Source organism: Pleurodeles waltl, chromosome 6 (assembly GCF_031143425.1).
Source record: "Pleurodeles waltl isolate 20211129_DDA chromosome 6, aPleWal1.hap1.20221129, whole genome shotgun sequence".
Lineage (NCBI taxonomy): Eukaryota > Metazoa > Chordata > Amphibia > Caudata > Salamandridae > Pleurodeles > Pleurodeles waltl.
Window position 1 is genome coordinate 363,694,204 of NC_090445.1, and position 21,398 is coordinate 363,715,601.

The following is a 21,398-nucleotide window of genomic DNA, read 5'->3' on the forward strand; positions in this document are numbered from 1 at the left end:
CAGCATTATTTGTTTTTAACGCTTGTAGCGTTTTTAAATTCGTTTTGTGTTTGCTTTTAGTATTTTGCAATGTCTTCTTGCGGAAAAGGCCTTTTGAGTACGAATGTACTTCCTTCTTTCCTTACCACCTGTGTCATATTCCCAAATGTTATTAATTTCTGAAGTGGATTGAAGGTGGCTGCGTTGGAAAGCACAAGTCGAATCTGATTTCAACGGCAGCATAGCGCCATCTTTCGGTGCAGAAACGATAAGCTAACTTGCTGAGATTTGAAGTCTCGTTGGCATCCTTTTTGTTCTACGCTTAGTGGCGGTCTTCTTTACGGGTTTTTTTCAGAGACAAATTTCCGTTCTTAATTATGCGGCCTTCTACTAGGACGCATTCCCATTTTAAGATGGCGCAACAAGGACATCAGTACAGATTTCCTAGCTCCCTTTAAGTAGCGCAGAAACTATCCTTTTCTAAGATGGCCGTAGCAGAGACACATACCGGAAGTGGGCTGGGAAACTACTGCGGGCGGTGTGGTGACGTCGTCCTACGGCGAAAACCTTCCCCTGGGTAATTGGCTTGTGCTTTAGTGGTTTCGGCTGCTGTCCGGCGGCAGCATGTCTGACACTTGGAGCTCCATCCAGGCGCACAAGAAACAACTTGATTCCTTGCGAGAGAGACTGCAGCGCAGACGGAAGGATGTCGCATCCCATCTGGGTCTCGGTAAGGAGGCTAATTGTGAGAGTGCACAGGGGCTTGGAGAGGAGAAAATGTGCAGCGATTAAGGCAGCTAGATGCAGACCAGGGAGAAGTAAAAAGTAAGGGCGAATGCAGCTGGGTCACTACATTAGTCTGCAAGACTTTGCTGCGTGTTTTATCAGCGTTTCGCTGTATCTCAGTGTATGCATCGGTTCCCCCCACCGTTATGTTTGTAAAACCATTTGTATTTCAGCGTACACGTGCATAGCTGTCTAGTGTCCCCGTGTCTTGTACTATGCATCTCCAGTTTGCCCCCGTGATCTTTCGTTGATGCATCTCAATAGAATTATGAACTTAAAACGTTAAAGGGCTCCTAGCCTAAAACCGAGAACTAACTGAAGTTGGCACACAGTGAGTGACCTGGCACCACTAGTTAGTTCTGTACTATAAATTAAGAAATATATAATGTGTGCTATGTGTATGCGGACTAGTCAACTTGTTCACTTGGCGTGAGTCACCGTTTTTTCAATAATATTCACACACAAAAACAACATGCCTCCGTAGACTTTCATAAGATTATTGTTAGCAAACTTGTATCGCCCTTCAAAAATGTTGAAAGACCATTGATGTTGTTGCCATCACCATCTTTCAAGGTCCTACAGATTTGCGGCTATGTATATTCAGCGATACAGTCGATATTTGAGAATCAGGGCCTTTGGAGCAGAGAGAAATGAAGCTCTATATAGAGAAGTTTCTCTATGATGACAAGGATATACAGGCCCATAATGCTATAGTAGTTTATACACCTGTGTACGGGAGATGTCGCAGCAGAGGCCAGTCTCTACCAGCACCCTACTATGCATACCCATCATCCAAGAGAGAGACCTAATGATAGAGCCAGTCCCACCTCACACCATACTACATGCACCTGTCATTCCAGAAAGAGCTCTTAACTGAAAGGCCATTACCTCCCCACACCCTACTATGCCCCTGTGAACTTAAAGAGGTCTCAGTGTAGAGGCCAGTTTCATAAACCCTAGTACACATACTCTTTATCCAAGAGAGAGTTCTCAGTGTTAAGGCCAGTCCTTCCCAATACTGTATTGCGTATCCTCATTGTATTGAGGGGAGGTCCGAGTGGAATAGACAGTCATATTATAACCTACTATGTAGAGTTGTTATTCTGTGGTGAGGTGTTTTTGAAGAGTCCAGTCTCTCTTTACTCCCTATGATATACTGCTGCCATACTAGGGACAGATAGGACTGGAGTGGTCACTTTTTCCTAAAATCCTCGGAGAAGTAAGTAAAAGTTGTAAGTACTGTAAAGAAGGAGAGTGTACATTATGTAACTTAAAAAAAACTTTATGATCTTGAGAGACCATATTAAAAAAACAGGGTACAGAATCTGGTGCATATACATGATACTGTTAGAACAGGATATGTTCAGTGAATATAAAAATTCCATTAATATAGTATGGTGTTGTGAGATGCTTGCAAACCAGAAAACACTGCCTTCTCTGTGGACCTGGAGGACCATGCGCCTTACTCTCACAAGAGGCTTGTGACAATCAACCATGCTATGTATAGGAGCGTCATGGGTCTCGCGATAGTCATCAAGAAGGAAAAAAGGGATACATAGTACAAGCAGCATAAGTAATTAAATCATAGGTGTTGTAAATGAAGATACCACTCTTGTAGGCAGGAAGTCAGGTAGCCAGTTATGTAGGTTCAAGATGTAGATTTATTAAGTTAAAGTCCCTTAGGTTACAAATTACAAATAATTAAACAAATGGGTAAATTCCCCACCAGGAGAACCATTCTACTGCTCAGCCCACTCTTACCAAATGACACTTTCTCAACTCAAGCACTCCTCAACTATCCATTACATCACACACACTGGCAGGGCATCAGGGAACTACGTAATTATGGAGAGGATGCCTCTCAACAACATCGGGTTGCAACACATCTTCTCCCCTTAGAAAACAAAAATACAACAGGACAAAATAGGAAAGTCCTGTAAATATTAGAACACATAAATTATCAAGCAAGGAAATATGATTACACTCCCAGATTAACATGACAGATACATGTATGACAGGATAAAGGACAAGCACCCTTTACTGCACCTAATGGTCCATAACCCATAAGGAAAGACTAATATTACATCAGAGTACAAAACACAACACCCATGTTACACTGCTAACAAAAGCAGAATCAATGCAACAATAGGGTACAACACATAACCCCCTTCTGCATAGGTGTAAATAAGCATGTCACTCTTTACTCCACACCCAACCCAACTCACAGAGCATCTTGTTAGAATTAAACAATGTTGCATAGATCTAAAATTCCTATCTCCCGACGCCCAGGACATATTGTTTGGGGTCAAGGACAACAAGATTTCATGTGTATTTTGTCCTTAGGACAAGTAGGCCCAACCCCCTGCAGCACAAGCCCTTTGGCTGCCAGCTTACACAGAAGGGAGCTATCTGCAGTTGAGGTAATATGTGTGTCCATAAGTTAATGCTGTTCAACCGTGTATTTATGGTTCATTAATGAAAAACCTTCATTATTAGGGTAAGCGCTGTAAATAAAAGTTTTATTAAAAAAGTGTACGTACATGTTTGAAAAGTTTAACAATATGAGGCTAAGTATAATGCTCCCAGACTGCTCTCCGGTTAGATGCAAATGTTTGCAGAAGCTTGTAAGCAAGAGTGATGATTCTTTGCTTTCAAAATAATAAGTTCTGAAAAAGTAGGATAAAAAAGTCTTGCGACTGTGAAATTTTAGGTGCTATTTCTTTGAAGTGTCATTTATTAAAATGTGTTGATGCATGCTTGTATTTCCCCAAAAATATTTCTAATGGAAAATCCGTGTAACCATTTTCAGCAAGGTTATGGGAAGCATGAAAATAAACAAGCACTGGCAAAGCCAACCGATCCAACATTTTTTGTAACTCTTTATTATTGTGGGAGCTGACAGGCCCTCACCATTGTAACAAACATTGGCAAAAAGCAAAACAATGTTTTTTTTGGTCTAAAAAAGCACACATTGCCACCAGTGGCGTAACAAAGGCTCTGCGGCCCACTCAACACACCACTTACGCTGAGGGAGGGGTCCATCCATGTTTTTTGCACGGGAGCCACCTCCAGTTTCGTTATGCCACTAATTGCCACAGTAGTTCCTTGCACTGAACAAAACTACCTTGTGTGCCAATATGGTCCTTGTGGAAGAACACACTGCAATCACTCACAGTAAAGCCAGCCGATAGAGTGAGAAATAGAAGTTTTTAAAACCAAAATGTCTTTGTTAATGCCAGACCTAATTAGGGACCTAATTCTTAAAAGAAAGTCAGAAAAGTGCACCCATGGTATATGTCTTTGAACTAGTGGCTTTCATGAATTCACAAGAACTTATAGAAGTAGCTAAGGAAATCATACTCCTACAAAATATTTGTGAACTGTATTTTAGCACGAGCAAATATGCATGTGCTAGCGTACCTGGTCCTTAGTAAGTAAACTTTCAAGGGGACGCGTATAGGTCGATGAACCTTTTGAATCGCATGGAGTATCCCAGTCAGGCAGTGACCACTGAATCAATAATTAACATCAAAGTGAACAATTTTTATTTCCCTATTGATTACAACTTTAAATCATCTGTTAGTTCAAATCTTTATTCAATCTACTCAATTTTTAATTCTTTAATAAAACATTATAACTTGAAGAAAACATATGCGTAAATGCAATTCCATAAGCCAAGAATCCCAGCATTACTACCAGAGTTCAGCAATTAGTTTGTCAGTCAATTGTCACTTTCAGCGTCACCCTCAACAGACTACCTAACCAAGATTAGCATCAGCATGTGGGCCTTCATGCGAAAACATTTTAGAGAAAAACATAAATTTGAAAAAATCTATCTAAGTAAGAATTTCTATAATCAGCGCAGTTGGTACGTAGAAGAAAAGGCACAAGTTGACAGTCACATTTTCATAGCTACCTATCTGGGATGGATCAGCAACAAGTCCGTCTTCGTCCTCAGGTCATGAGTTAGTCAGCCACGGATCAGGCTCACAGAGTATGAACCCACCGACAGAATCTCAGACAGCATCTCCTGACGTCATCAATTCTCCCCTCGCATCTCCTGCATCATCTCTGAAGTTTTAGCTCCTTGTCATGACTTTTTATTAGGGTCTCCCAGTCCATCCCCCTAATTCCTAATTGGTCAATCAGTCAGCAGATATAATTTTAACCTGTAGTATTTGTTTATCAAATCTACTAATTTCAATATCAATCCGTTCACAAGATGTGGATTGGTCCATTATAGGATGTTCCTCTTCAGTCAGTTTCTTGATTGTTCAAGTTCTGGGAAAGTACATTTACCCTACTGAACACATAATTGTATCAAATTGTCTTCATCTCCTGTCCGCCGGCACATTGCAGAAAATTCTAGCTAAACAACTTTAACATCGGGTGAGTCAAGGCCAGTTCGTAGCAGCTTCTTTGCAAACGCGGTCATCGTTTCTGCTTTCAGTGTGCGAGGCCTAGGAAGACTAGACCTTTAAGTTTGGCTAAGTTAACACTATAAATTGAATTAAAACATAGGTTATACATTTCAATATGACATATTACTACATTTTTCTCATATTTTCATTATTTCGTACAGTTTCAGTTATTAGTACAATCTCGTATACATGGTTGCCATACCCGAGGGCACATTTTCAAACGTGCACATTATTTTCTCTACGATTAAATTCTCTACGCATTTCTCATTATTAAGCACATAAACATCATTAAGATTTTCTTAATTAGCATATCTGCTTCAACACGTGTGTAGATTTGCTCATGTGAAAACCTACTGAGCGTTTACAAGTTCACTTTACCTCCAGCCATTTTTTTCACAACCCTGGAAGAACATCCACTTACGCCTTTGTCAGGAGTAAATATCCAACATTTCTCATTATAGAAAAAGATTAGAGAAGAGCTGGTGAAAATCCTTAAAACATGCAAGTTAGTAGGTTTGCAGACTCAATGCCATTCCAGCCCCCGAACTCTTGCTTATTGCTTCCTCCAGCCCCAGTATGTAAATCTGAGGCATGGTGGCCAAATAATGAAATTGCTATAGTAGGGATTGAAATGGCTAAAGTAGTAACCCTGGCGTAATCAGAGAAGCTATTATCAGAGCTCTTACATAATGAGATTGCTGACATAATTTGTCGCCGCACTACATGGCACCAAAGGGGCAAGTAGATTTTTTTTTTTTTTATAGGACAAGTGAATTTAAGAAGCAACCTGCCCCATGGACAAGTAGATATTTGATTAAATTCCACACCCCTGATGTTTGTCTTTCAGCTCAACCAGTGGGTGTTTTCCAACCCTCTCACATCGCCACACACAGGGCATCTTAGCAATGGATATCTTTCAACCCTCACACATCCCCACACACAGGGAATCTTTGCAATGGGTAGCTTTCAACCCTCACACATCCCCCTCGCACAGGGCACCTTCGTAATGGGTATCTGTTAGAAATGGGGTCTTTGGTTGGCAGTCAGGTTACCCCCTGTTCAAGCAAGGACCCTCGCTCTAGTCAGGGTAAGTCACATACAATCTAAATTATACTGTGCCCACCCTCTGGTAGCTTGGCACTGAGCAGTCAGGCTTAACTTAGAAGGCGGTGTGTGAAGTATTTGTGCAATAAATCATGCAATAACGCAGTAGAACACCACAAAAATACACCACACAGTGTTTAGAAAAATATATAATATTTATCTGGATAAATGCAGGTCAAAACGATTATGATTCAATAAGTACACATTGTAATATCACTTAGAAAATGATATAAAGAGTCTTTAGTTCGTAAAAAGCAACAAATGTCTCTCGCAAGCACAAAGTACCTGGTTTGCGTTCAAATTCTCTGCAGGAGATCGCAGAGGAGGAGTTGCGTGGAAAACGTGGAGGTCTGCGTCGTTTTTTTTTTTTCGGCGCACACAACCGCGGTGCATTGTTGAGTTTCCATGCAGGGCAGGCTTTGCGTCGATTTCTGGCACGTATACTGGGATCCTCTTCGGGTTGTGGGGTTTTCGGACCCCCGGGGATGATGTGTTAAAATCCTGTGCGTGCAGGACGAAGTCTCAGGGGCTGCGTCGATCCGGTGGCTGATGAATGGAAAGTTCTGCAGCACGGCAGGCATTGTGTCAGTTTTTCTCAGGAAGTCGGGCTGTGTCGTTCTGGCTCAGCTTCGAATCGATCCAGTGGGCCGTGTGTCGAATTTCCAGTCGCAACGCTGGCGCTGTGTCGATCTCCTGGTTGGGAAGTCACGCTGCGTCATTCCGGTTCGGTGTGCGGTGATTTTCGCTCCACGAGTCAGGCTGTGCGTCTCTTTTTGCCGCACAAGGAGTTCTTTTGCAGAGATGAAGACTTTTTGGTTCTGAGACTTCAGGGAACAGGAGGCAAGCTATATCCAAGCCCTTGGAAAGCACTTCTCAGAGGAGCCAGAAGACAGCAAGGCAGTAGGGCAACAGCAGGGCAGTAGTCCTTTGCAGAAAAGCAGTTGGGTGAATCCTTTGGGCAACCAGGCAGTTCTTCTTGGCAGGTTGCAGGTTCTGGTTCAGGGATTCTTCACCAGTGGTATCTTGTCCAAAATTGTCTGAGTTGGAAGTGTAGAGACCCTGCTTAAATACCCAAATGTGCCTTTGAAGTGGGGGAGACTTCAAAGAGTGGCTTAGAAGTGCACAAGGGCCCCTTTCTGTTCCATCCTGTCTGCCAGGGTCCCAGTAGGGGGTGTGGCAGTCCTTTGTGTGAGGGCAGACTACTGTCCTTTGACATGTAAGTGTCAGGCCCTCCACCCTGCTAGGGATCAGGGGGGCCTTAAGCCATTTCTCCATTCAATATGCAGATGTATGCAAGTGTTACTAAGCATCCTGTGTTTTGGGGTTGTCTGAGTGCAATCACAAAGGAGCTGTCAACTAAACCTAGCTAGACATGGATTGTAAGGCACAGAAGGATTTAAGTGCAGAGAAATGCTCTCTTTCTAAAAGTGGCATTTCTAAAATAGTAATATTAAATCCAACTTCACCAGTCAGCAGGATTTTGAATGACCATTCTGGCCATACTAAATATGACCTTGTTACTCCTTTCAGATCAGAATCTAGCACTCAAACAGTATGAGGGTAGCCCTAATGTTAGCCTATGAAAGAAGCAGGCCTCACAACAGTGTAAAAACAAAATTAGGAGTTTTACACTACCAGGACCTATAAACTGCACAGGTACATGTCCTGCCTTTATCTACATAGCACCCTGCCCAATGGGTTACCTAGGGCCTACCTTAGGGGTGATTTATATGTAGAAAAAGGGGAGTTTTAAGGCCTGGCAAGTACTTTTAAATGCCAAGTGAAACTGCACATAGAGGCCTTGCAATGGCAGGCCTGAGGCATAGTTAAGAGTCTACTTATGTGGTTGGCACAATCAGTGCTGCAGACCCACTAGTAGCATTTAATTAATGTAGTGCACTGTACTAGGGTCTTACAAGTAGATTAACTTAGCCAATTGGGTATTAACCAATGTTGCCATGTTTTAAGGGAGAGAGCATATGCACTTTAGCACTGGTTAGCAGGGGTAAAGTGTGCAGAGTCCTAAAAACAGCAAAAACAGTGTCCAAAAAGTGGAGAGAGGCAGGCAAAAAGTTAGGGGTGACCACCCTATGGCTGTCGGTTTAACAGTATCACTTAACCTTCACACATCCCCACACACAGGGAATCTTCGCAATGGATATTTTTCAATCCTCACACATTGCCACACACAGGGCTTCTTCATAATGGGTACCCACCTAAATCCTCACGCATTACCACACACAAGGCATCTTCGCAATAAGTATCTGTTTGACTCTAGCACATCCTTACACACAGGGAATCTTCACAGTGGGAATCTTTCAACTCTCACACATCACCACACACAATAGGGCTTCTTCGCAGATGGTATCTTTCCAACCCTACACTCACCCAAACTTCTGCTCACATAGCAAGAGCACACATGCAAGCTACACACTAGGCCCTTGCACATCATACAAGAGCATTTACACCGAACAGTCAAGATAGAAATATTCAAAATACCCTTGGCAGCATATATAAAGAACAGTTATTCACTGGAAGAAGAAGTCTTTCACCCCGGTGGACTTCTCACCTGAACATACAATCTTGAACACGGACTGCAGATCCAAATAACACAACAAGAGGATAAGCTGTTGCAAAAATCCAGAAATAATTTCCCAGAACACTCCTAGAGTCCAAACAATGTATGCATGTCAAAGCATTGAGCCGCATGTATATAGTTCTGGCTGAATTACCCCTGTTTTCCTTTGGATACATTTCACAATGTTCCTCTACCTTGAGTACTTTCTGGGTAAATCCTATCTCAGTGTTAACAGCCAAAAAGTAATAGCTTTGTAGTCCTACCTCACTTTCCACCACAGATAAAGGCATAGTCCCCGAACTTCACAGTAGCTTCTTGCGCAGCTCTCCACAAGCAGAACATCTCTTCTAAAGAAGCCAAATTGACACGCACTACCTTATCTGATGAAACTCACTGCTAAAGGCAGTTATAATTCTTGATGCTGCTCTGGTTCTAGTCCTGGTTGTCTGCCTTTTTTTTTTTTTTGTCTCTTGTGACATCTGATATCACATGGGGTCACCCAAACTGAACACTTGGTGTCTGAGTGCACGCACCTCAGATCTCCTAGCACGGCCTGCTCTATGCTCACTGGAACCTTTCTCCTCCCATCCACGCACACACCTCCAATAACAGTAAGGCTCTTGCGGCACAGTTGCTGCTTGGTTCGCAGTCTGCGATTCCCTCACATTTACTTTTAAGCAGTACATGCTTTAGACATCAAAGCGCTTTCTCAAATTACAGTTGTTTCCCCAAAACAGTCCTCAGAGCATCTCTCTGTTTGCTGCAGAATTGTTCAAAATAGAAATCTGTGCTGTGCACGGCCTCTATATTACACCAGGGGCCTCTAGTTCACACCGGGTTCTAACCACACTTCAAAAGGAATCCGTAGGTCTCAAGCACTATATTACAGTGATTCTTTCAGGGCCCAAAGAACATACGGAAATCAGCAATAAGTATTTTCTAGGATTACCGTCTTTAATAAAATTGTCTGTAAGCTGCCTGTTGTAATAGACACTGATGGGGCACAAACACTTATGCTTCCATTTGCTGATATATATTTCTTTTTGTTTCCTCAGTTTAAAAGTGCTAATCTCCAGTCTTCTCTCATATTCTCATTCCTCATGGAGGTTCGTACCCCATCCTCATCGCCAGTTTTGTAAATTAAGATACCACTCTTGTAGGCAGGAAGTCAGGTAGCCAGTTACATAGGTTCAAGATGTAGAATTATTTAGTTAAAGTCCTTTAGATTACAAATTACCTGTAATTAAGTAAATGATTGAATTCCCCATCAGGAGCAGCATCCTGCTGCTGAGCCCACTCACACCAACTGTCACTCTCTCCACTCAAGAACTCATCAATGTTCCATTACATCACTCACACTGGCTGGGCAGCAGGGAACTACGTAACGATGTAGAAGATGCTTCGCAGCAACATCCGGTTACAACAATAGGGTAGTCTGAAAAGAACTTTTTTTTTTTTAACCAACTGTTGTTGTTTTTTAAATTGGGATAGAACAAACACAAGACAATGGGAATAAAAAACACCTTGTTTGAAACAAAGAGGAGAGAAATGTAGAAAAAAGTTTAAAAAAACATACTGCCATGTACCACTGCTTGTCTCAGAAGAGAAAATTATCTCCTTGCATAAACAGCAAAAAAGGTCTTTGTTCAAATATGCCAGGTTGTTATCTGCTTGCACAGTGGGTACCTGGGCTGGCACACTGTCACCAGGTTGAAAAAATGTGGACGCCCCTGAGGAGTTAAGTTCTGCAGCACGAGCTAACTCAGCCCGAGGAAGGCGTTGCATAGCTCTCAGTTGTGGTACTCAAAGAATAGTGCTTGTTCTGGATACCCCTGTTGAACTTTTTTTAAATTTATTATTATTATTATTATTTTTATTTTTTTAAAACAAATTACATATTTGTCGGACACTTTCTTTCTACCAGACCTCATCTGAAAACATTGCCAGACCAAGGACTCCCTGGATGGCTGAGGTGCCTGACTTGTATGAAAAGGAATAGGGTTCTCATCTGAATCGGAGGATGACATTCTGATCACAAGGAGCAAAGTCAGGAAACTACCCAAAAAGGTGTAATCACAGGAAAACCCAGTAGGCAAATGAAGCAACAAGGAAGGAATCTTTCTTTGCTTAATTAACACATCCATAAAAAAACAATCACAATCCTTCCTTGGGAAGTCTTTCTTCTCCTGGGCGTCTCACAGGTATGTCTCAAGAGCCCTAAAAGATCATAAAATACTGAACTTTCTTAATATTTGAAATGCAACAATACATCAAATGTTTTTCTACTTGAAACAGTACAGCACCCCCCTGAGGTCAAAGCAGAGAATTGTGTGTTCAGCTCCTGCAATTGTGTTGCGAGAGCTGTAAGATTGTAAACAAAATAATTAATGCAATCTACAAATTGTACTGAATTTATTATTAAAGATGAGCATTCTACCCACGAGGGTGATCACCCACCTTAAAAATAGATGTACATAGTGAAAACACATAGTTTGCAGTATAGTATAATCTAATAAGTGTCTTTGAAATATTGATATGAAGTTTATGTAAATATACATACAAAGATTATAAGAACTTTGCTAGGAATATTTCTGTATATATGACAAAAACTAAGAAGTTGAACATTCTCAGCACAAAGAATAATCTATTTTTAATTTTAAAAAAACTACAAATTTACTGGAAAAAAAACACAAGGTTATGGTTAGGTATAATAAAAATGTCAGTTTTCAATTTAAAAAACAAAAAGCTTTAGTAATGTTATAGTTAGGTGAATTTATATATAAATGTTTTGAAGTTAAAAAATAAAAAAATAAAAATATTTAGCAGCACTAACTATAACTTGTGCACCCGCCATGCTTATGACCTCACATATGACATGTTCTTTGACATAATTTATGACATCACTGATGACATCTCAAATGACATCACTGATGACATCTCAAATGACATCACTGATGACATCTCAAATGACATCACTGATCTCATCTCAGATGACATCATTGATGACATCATCCAATGAGTGTGTTAGTTTGTTTCACAGTTTAGGTAGTAGCAGATGATTACAATAGTAGTTTTTCTACCTAATTGTGTACAGCCTAGGTCTAGCTAATGACTGTAAGTGTGTACAAAACGCATGTACACTTAATGCAGCATACATTTGTAGAGGTATTGAGCACTCTATAAGTCTTTGCATTGAAGAGTAACTCTGTGTGCCAGGAACAGTTGTGTTGCATATGGTCTATACAACGCTTTGGTTGTGCAGAACAAGTTTCCAACAAGAAAAGCGCTCTATGTAGTAGATACTAACTTTGTAAGTGTTCTTAAGTTATTAGAGAGAATTGTTTCAGGATAATAATTCATACTTGGCATGAATGCTTGTGTGCACCAGAAACTAATCTATGTACATTTGCTTGTTTTGTTTCAGAAGATGGCCTATCTGTAAAGTATACAGTATGAAGATGTAGGATAATCTTTAGCCCCTCCAGATTTTTAAAAAAAAATCTAGTAGTGCCATTTTTGAAAACTGTTGCATAAAATGTGCAGTGTTCTTAGTAGTAGATTCTGTTGAATACTCTGTGGTATATTTCCCATGAGAATTTCTTTGCATACCGTGTGTTATAGAATCAACTCTCTTCATAGATTATACATTGTTTACAGTACTCAGTTCTCTACTGATATGAACATTATTCTTAATTTAGCTTTGATGCATGTTTGAGGTTTGATACAGATAAAATTTGTTCCTAATAGGGCATTTGCTTTGGAATTGGCCTAAACTATTTTAGCTTTTTTTGATAAGTTGTATAGATATTGAACAACTTTGTTTGATTGATAATGTGAACTATGCTTTGTGTAAACTGTATGGTATGGGTCAGTGTTGCACAAATTGCTTGCTTTCAGCACCTAAGGGAGTTGTTTCTCTGTTTGTAGAAATGATGCCTGATCTTGTCCTGAGCTATTTTATACACTGCGGAGTGACATGCATGTATGCTAAGATATGTAAAAGAACTGCCATCTCCACCATCTGACAGCAGTGCATAGTATAGTGTGAGGATGGATTCGCCTCTGTGCCAAAACCTCTCTTGTATAAAAAATCTTTGTACTACAGTAGAAGAAACACTAATGTCTCTATAGTACCTTTCATATACATAGTACTTCAAGCAGCACAGTTACAGTTTTTAAAGATGGAACTGACACTTCAGGGATGTGGAATTCCTATCGCCCAACGCCCGGGACATCTTGTTTGGGGTCAAGGGCAACAAGTTTTTATGTTTACTTTGTCCTTGGGACAAGTAGGCCCAACCCTCTGCAGCACAAACCCTTTGGCTGCCTGTTTACAGAGAGTGGAACTCTCTACAGTTGAGGTAATGTGTTTCCAAAAGACAATGCTGTTCGAACTTGTATTTATGGTTCATTATTTGAAAACCTTCATTATTAGGGTGAGTGCTGTAAATAAATGTTTTAAGGTCACACTTCACTACTGACGTTGGTTCCAGTACAAATAAAAAAACGTGTATACACATGTTTGAAAAGTTTAGGCTATGAGGCTAAGTATAATGCTCCCAGAATGCTCTCTGATTAGATGCAAATGAGGTGTCATTTAGTAAAATGTTTTGATGCATGCTAGTATTTCCCAAAAATATTTCTAATGGAAAATCAGTGTAACCATTTTCAACACGATTATGGGAAGCATGAAAATAAACAAACACTGACAAAGCCAACTGATCTGACATATTTTTATAAGTCTTTTAGTTTCATCAATGCGTGTCTTGTTTTGACATGGCTTTTGTAACACTTTATTGTTGTGGGAGCTACCAGGCCCTCAACATTGTAACAAACACTGGCAAAAAAAAAAAAAAACGTTTTTGAACTCTAAAAGCACACGTTGCCACCAGTGGCATAACAAAGGCCCTGCAGCCGCCCTCCAGGGGGCCCCTTCAGCACAGCACCTGCCCTGAGTGAGTCTGGAGAGGGGGCTCCTTCATGTTCTTTGCAAAGGGGCACCCTCCAGTTTCGTTACGTCACTGATTGCCACTGTAGTTCCTGACACTGAACAAAACTACTTTGTGTGCCAATATGCTCCTTATGGAAGAGAAGAATGCGATCACTCACAGTAAAGCCAGCCGAATGAGAGAGAAATAGAAGTTTAATAAAAACAAAATGTCTTTAACACCAGACCTAATTAGGGACCAAGACCCACATGTAGGTAGCTTTTTGCATGTCGCAAACAGCGACTTTTGCTGTTTGCGACGTGCAAAAAGCACATTGCGATGCACAAACCCAGTTTTGCGATTCGGTAACCTGGTTACCGAATCGCAAAACCGGTTTGCAACTCGCAATTAGGAAGGGGTGTTCCCTTCCTAATTGCGACTCGCAGTGCAATGTAGGATTGTTTTGCGGGCGCAAACCAATCGCAGTTTGCACCCATTTCAAATGGGTGCTAACACTTTCACAAAAGGGAAGGGGTCCCCCTGGGACCCCTTCCCCATTGTGAATGTCACTGTAAAAAATGAAACGAAAACGTTTCATTTTTCGTTTTTGTAATGCATCTCGTTTTCCTTTAAGGAAAACGGGCTGCATTACAAAATAAAAAAAAACTGCTTTATTGAAAAGCAGTCACAGACATGGTGGTCTGCTGTCTCCAGCAGGCCACCATCCCTGTGAGGCCGCCATTCGCAAGGGGGTCGCAAATTGCGACCCACCTCATGATTATTCATGAGTTGTGCATTTGCAAAGCCCTTGCGAATCACAGATTGTGTCAGGGACACCATCCTACATTCGGATTTGCGACTCGCAATTTGCGGGTCGCAAATCTGAACCTACCTACATGTGGCCCCAAATTCTTAAAGAAAGTCACAAAAGTGCACCCATGGTATATGTCGTACCCCTATAAAATATTTGTGAACTGTATTTTAGCATGGGTAAATACGCATGTGTAGATTTGCTCATGTGAAAATCTATTGAGCATTTGCAAGTTCATTTTCCCTCCAGCCACTTGCTTCCCAACCCTGGAAGAAGTTCTAATTCTGCCATTGTCAGGAGTAAATGTCCAACCTTTCTTATTATGGGAAAATGTTAAAGAGAAGCTGGTGAAGATCTTTAAAACATGCAGGTTAGTAGGTTTGCCAATTCAAAGGCATTCCAGCCCTGGAACTATTGCTTACTGCTTCCTCCAGCCCCAGTATGCAGATCTGCAGAAAGGTGGAAAAATAAGGAAATTGCTACAGTAGGGATTGAAACTGCAAGTATTCAAGCCCTACTATGGTAGTAGCCCTGGCATAATCAGAGAGGCTATTATCAGAGCTCTTACATAATGAGATTGCTGCCATAATTTGGCGCCACACTACATGGCACCAAAGGGACAAGTAGATCTTTTTACAGGACAAGTAGATTTGAGAAGCAACCTGTCCCGTGGACAAGTAGATATTTTAATAAATTCCACACCCCTGCACTTTAACTTAAACATTGCAAGACTGTAATAACATTAAAATCTTTGAAAACTATTAAGGAAAGATATCAATAGTAACTTTAAGTATTTTATTACAAAAACAATTTAACAGCATTTTAAACAACAACAACTACATTAATAAACTACAGCAACAACTGTAAAACAAAAGAAAAAAACACTACACTTGAGTTGAGTAATCTATAAAAAAAAAAATCCTCATCTCGGAATCAACACCGCCTCCCCTTTAGTTTAATTTGCCTACTGGAATTTGAGGTATATATATCTTCTTTTGCTTTGTTTCAGCCACCTTAACCTGCCAAACAATATCTCTTTTAATAGTTTTTTTTTTTATGGCTGTAGGGAAGTGCCCCTTTTTTTTACATGGTCACCCCCACTCCATTCCTGGTAATTGCTGCAGTTTTGACTGAAAGCGCAATGGGTTCCTGCTGTCAGTTCTCTTTCCCTAAAACTGTGCAGTTGTTCCTCAGTTGGCCATACATTTGGCATCCTGGTAAGTCCTTAATATATGGCACCCCTGGTACATAGGGTATGGGTAAAAAGAGGGTCCCCAAGAGCTGCCACATGTATTGTTCCACACTCTGGGAGCCCTCACCTAGCATATGCAGACTGCCATTGCAGGCTGTGTGTCTTGAGGCAGCTAAAAAAACACAACATATCACACCGCCTGTGTGCCACGTCCCTTAATTGGTTTTTCTCCATAGGATAACATTGCAGCTTCCCAAAATCGCATTACATGTCAACCTTTCAAAATGGTGAAGTTTTTTCTTAGAAGACATACTTACTGGATTGTATTGATTTTGGTGCGTAAAGGTATATAGAGATACTTGTTATCTTTGTAAATTGGTGTGGATCTCCTTATTGAGTTCTGTGTCTCATTTATTGGCTGGGTGTCTATGGTAATTATTTAACACTCCTCTCTGCTAAACCTAAGGATGCTCAACCACACTACCCTCTAAAAAGAGCACCATGGGATTGCTAAAGTAAGCCCCTGTCGACTAGTAAGGGAACCCCTGGACTCTTTGTATGGTATAGCTCATTTTGGTCTACCATATAAAGAGCCAGCTCCCCTACCCTGGTGGACTAGGTGGCAAAAGAGTCACTTAAAATAAAATTTGCAAAGAGGAGTAAAGCTGGGAAATTAGAAAGAACCAGTGTGTTACACTATTACAGGAATCTGCACCTGCGCAAGCAGATAACCCTCTTTTTCTAAACAAAGCACTTTTTTGCTGCTTAAGTAAGCAGATCATTTTGTTATCAAAAACAAGTAGAGCTACAAAGAACATGCTTCTTTAAAAATACAAATGTCGCCATAGGCAGTAACAACTGCATCAGTTGTGCAATCAATTTTTTTTCCAGGTTTTCCATACAGTTACTGTTCCCTCTTTCTTCCAAAGTGAACAATTTTTGTTTTTTTCCTCCATATATTTTGTGGCACGATACTTCATTTTTTTTTAATCCTCCATTTTCCACCAAAAAAAACAAAAACAAGAAAACCAAAAAGTGTAAAGTTACATACTGATCAATAATTGATAACAGTGATACAACAGTATATACTCTATAGTTTTTTATTAAATTTTTCACCCACAATCGCTTAGTTATATTTACTATACCACTATCTTCATAGTCCTTTCTCTTGATGAAGTCAACAACCCCAACCAGTGCATTTTTTTCACAATTAAGTTAAAACAAACATAACAATTTGTTAAGTCACTCTAGAAATTGCAATATCTCAACTCGGAAAATATGTACACAATAAGTTTCGTAAAAAAACCCTGGGCCTTGTACTAACAGATTGCAGATGCTTTGTTTTATAATTTCGGAAACTCTCTTACTTACAACTACATACCGATTGAACATTTCATTTTTAACACAACATCCTGTACTTGGTGATATCTCTCCGCATTCTAAAGTCTACACCTCAACACCTATATTAATACGCATGCATGTCTACAAACAGCTTTTTGACTCACTAAACCTTGTATACAATCAATTTACCAACAGTATTGCACTTCTTGCCACTTCTCAACCAAGTTCTTAAAGTATATTTTTAATTACCTGACATTAGAGCACTTTCTTATATACAGCTGAAGACACCAGACTTCTGAGCACAACTTCAACAGGCTTCCTTCTCCTCCAAATCACCAAGAACAGTCTGAGCTATCCTTGATTCTGCACCCAGTCACATCACAAACATCATTTCTGCAACCATGCAATAAGAATGACAATTATTGGTTAAGCCTTGGCCTTTTTATTTTTTATTTTTATTTTTTACTCTCCACCCCATGATCTAGCAGGACTTTTAAAACACCTTGTGACAGGTCCAGTAATTATTGATGTGGGTCTCATAAGAGACTCACAAATGTCCACTCAGGTCTTGCAAGATCGCATGTTCCCAAGCAGCAAGTTTCCTGAAGCTTGTGAGCTACTCTTGCAAGAGTCTTGCAAAATCGCAGTAACATTTTTCAGAAAATAGTAGTATGTAGGCTGGAGTATTTTCTCCACTAAGATCTATCTCTTACATGACAGGTGTGTGAAGTAGGGTGTGAGGAGAGACGGCCTCTCCATACAGACCTCTGTGTCAGACGACACGTGCATAGTAGTGTATTTGGAGGGACTGGCCTCTCCAGCGAGACCCATCTCTTGGATGATGGGTGTGTGTAATAGGGTGTGAGGAGAAACTGGCCTCTTCCATCAGAACTCTCTTACATGAAAAGTGTGCATAGTAGGGTGTCTGGAAGGACTCCCCTCTCTTTCAACACCTCTTTCTCTGATAACGGAAGGGCGTAGTAAGGGCTGTACATGGACTGCCCTCTTCTTCCATACCTCTCTCTCAGATGATGGGTTTGTGTAGTAGGGTGTGTGAAGAGAGACTACCTCTCCACTAAGTCCTCTCTCAGATGAGAGGCGTACATATTAGGGTGTGTACATGGACTGACATTTTCTATCAGACCTCTGTCTCAGATGATGGTTGCACTGAGTAGAGTGTGACAATGGGCTACCCTCTCCTTTCAGACCTTTGTCTTAGATGAGAGGTGTGCATAGTATGCAGAAAGACTGGTCTTTATATTGAGACCTCTGTCCCGCATGACGGGCGTGGTTAGTAGGGTGTGTACATGGACTAGCCTCTTCTGTCGGACCTCTGTCTCAGATGATGACTGTTCATAGTAGGGCATGTACATAGACAAGCCTCTCCTGTCAGACCCCTCTGTCAGATGACAGGCATGCATATTAGGCTGAGTACATGGACTGGCCTCTTCTGTCACAACCCTGTCTCAGGTGCCGGGAGTGCGTAGAAAGGTGTGTGGAGTGAGATTGGCCTCTCCGCTGAGGCCTCTCTTGGATGATACCTGGGCAGAGTATTCTCTGGCCAGGGACTGTCCTTCCTGCTAACATCCCTCTCTCTGATAATGGATGTGAATAGTAGGGAGTTGGAAGAGACTTAACCCTACTCACAACTCTTACAAAGCGGATTAGCATAAATAGTACACTCCGACAAATGCCATTCCCAGTAATACTCGTTCCTACGGGGGAAGTGTGCATACTACAGTTTGTTCAAATATCACCTACTCCTTTCTAATGTTCCTGATCTTGCGAGATTATCATGAGATCATAACATTTTTGGAAAATAGGAATTACTATCTACTCAACACGGTACTTATCTCTTACACACTTCTTTCGCAAAAACAATGACCACAATATCCATTCCTGCTAATGGAGTGTATTCAGAACTCATCTACCCCTTTTTGCTATTCACAATCCAGTGAGAGTCCTGTGAGTTTGTAAAAATTAGTTAAAAATAGTATGGATTTATTTTTAATCACAGTGGTTATCCCTTAGACACTTCCTCTCTAAATCTAGGGAGCAGCATGCCTTTCTCCTGCTCCCTTTCATAGCTTTTTTTACGTAAACACCTTGATTGTTTTCTCAGTAAACAGTAATGGGTGACATTTCATTTCTAACATTTCAACAGCCAGCCAATCAGAGCGCTTGCAAGACTTACAGGAGCATCTCACTCCTGCAAGAGTGTGAAGGATCACAGGAAAAAACACCAATCACAGGCCTCCATTTTTTTAATCGGTGCTCTCATGGGAGGCCTGTGGGGCCCAGCCATGTGAGCATAACCATCCAAACATGCAACAATAGTTTTTACCCTTGAATTTACACCAAATCACAAAAAGCACAATCTGCGGATCAAGATCTAGCTCAGTGCTGAATTTGGTGTAATTCTGTTTAGCGATTTTTGCTGTAGCCGTGTCTAAAGAGGTCTATAGAAAATGCATGGGCATTTTATGTTTTGGGACCCCCGCCTCCCTCCTCCCCCCTATTTTCTCACCCCTCGCATTACTGATTATCTCCAAAACTTTCCAGGAAGTAGCTGAGGTGGCTGAACTTTTTGTTTGGAAAGTTTTATCAAGATTCATAAAATGGGGCCCAAGTTATGAGCAAACGAAAAGCCCTTCATCAATGGAAAAGCAGACCTAACTATAACTACCCATTGGCCATTGTTTTCACTCGAAAAACCAAAGGTCACAAGGACGTTATACTTAGGAAATAGAAGTAAAAAAAAAAAAACTTTGAAATCACTGAAAGTGTATATGTGTGCGTGTGTGTGTTTGTGGGTGTGTGTATATATATATATATATATATATATATAATAAACTTTGGTGCAGTTTGACATATCTTCACAAAACTTTACAAAAACATGCTCTTCAGTAGGTTTTTGAGAAATGTAAAAAATATTTGTATATCTGGACTGTTGGGTTTGCAGAACTTTCAAGAGAGTCCCAAAAGCACAACTTAAAACAAAAAAAAAGAAAGCTTTTTGATTGGCCGAGGGGGGCCTTTTTTCTCTTGGGCCACTTTGTTTCCGCTTTGATTGGCTGGCCACAACGTGAACAAAAATGTTGCAGCAGCCATTACAGGACTCTGGGACTTGGGGCCAGATGTAGCAAAACTAGGTTTTGCGACTCGGAAATTGCGACTCGCAATTTCCGAGTCGCAAAACCATATGCAGAATGGTGTCTCTGACACCTTCTGCGAGTCGCTATGGGGTCGCAAAGACCCACCTCATTAATATTAATGAGGTGGGTCACATTTTGCGACCCCATAGCGAGTCCCTGCACTCACAGGGATGGTGGCCTGCTGAATTCAGCAGACCTCCATGTCTGTGACTGCTTTTTAATTAAAGCAGTTTTTTATTTTTATTTTGCAGCCCGTTTTCCTTAAAGGAAAACAAGTTGCAAAATAAAAAAAATAACGAAACCTTTTGGTTTCGGTTTTTCAGAGTAGGCAGTGGTCCATTGGACCACTGCCTGCTCTGAAAAACCCTTTTTGGCAACATTCACAAAGGGGAAGGGGTCCAATGGGGACCCCTTCCCTTTTGCGAATGGGTTACCACCAGTGTGACACTGGTGGTAACTGCGAATTGCTTTGCGACTGCATTCGCGGTCACAAAGCAATTTAGCATAGCGATGCGAGTCACAAATAGGAAGGGAACACCCCTTCCTATTTGCGAGTCGCATTCACAATTTGCGAGTCTGTACCGACTCGCAAATTGTGAATGAGCATCGCAAATGGCATTTTGCATGGCGCAAACTGCGATTTTTGCAGTTTGCACCATGCAAAATGCTTTCTACATCTGGCCCTTAGTCCCTTGTACTGAAAATGTTTTTGAAAAAGCAGTATAAGGTGGCAGGTTAGGAATACCCTGCCAAACCTGCTGCGGGATTGCAGCAACAAAATAACAGTTATAGTTGTTTTTTAAATGAATATGGCCCCCATAGGTGGGCCAAGGGTTGTGGTCAATATATTTAATTATTTTGGAAATGGGGAGTGTGTGTGTGGGCCCTGTCCTTGAGCCGATGGCCCCAAGAACCCCCTTCCAGGGGACTGCCATGTAATTCAAAGGGGAGGGGATGCAAGGCCCCAGGGATGTCTCCAATTAGTTGTCTCAAGGAGCTCACTCCCAGGATATAGTTTCCTCGCCCGAAAGAGCAGGGTAACTGTGCTTCTGTTGCATACAGGAGTGGTACATGCAGGGAGCCAGTGGGGGCCCCCGTAGCCC

The 21,398-nt window shown here is 41.1% G+C and overlaps 1 protein-coding gene across 2 annotated transcripts in view; it reads left to right on the forward strand.

Moving 5' to 3' along the window:
- Window positions 1–483: 483 nt before the first annotated feature.
- METTL3 (methyltransferase 3, N6-adenosine-methyltransferase complex catalytic subunit) overlaps window positions 484–21,398 on the forward strand; it is a 124,207-nt gene continuing 103,292 nt past the window's right edge. For both annotated transcript variants that reach the window (XR_011204830.1, XM_069238263.1), the window contains exon 1: window positions 484–709. Coding sequence is in view for 1 of the 2 variants with exons in the window: in XM_069238263.1 (XP_069094364.1) it covers window positions 604–709 (106 nt within the window). In the remaining variant the exon portion in view is untranslated. The remainder of the gene's footprint in view (window positions 710–21,398) is intronic.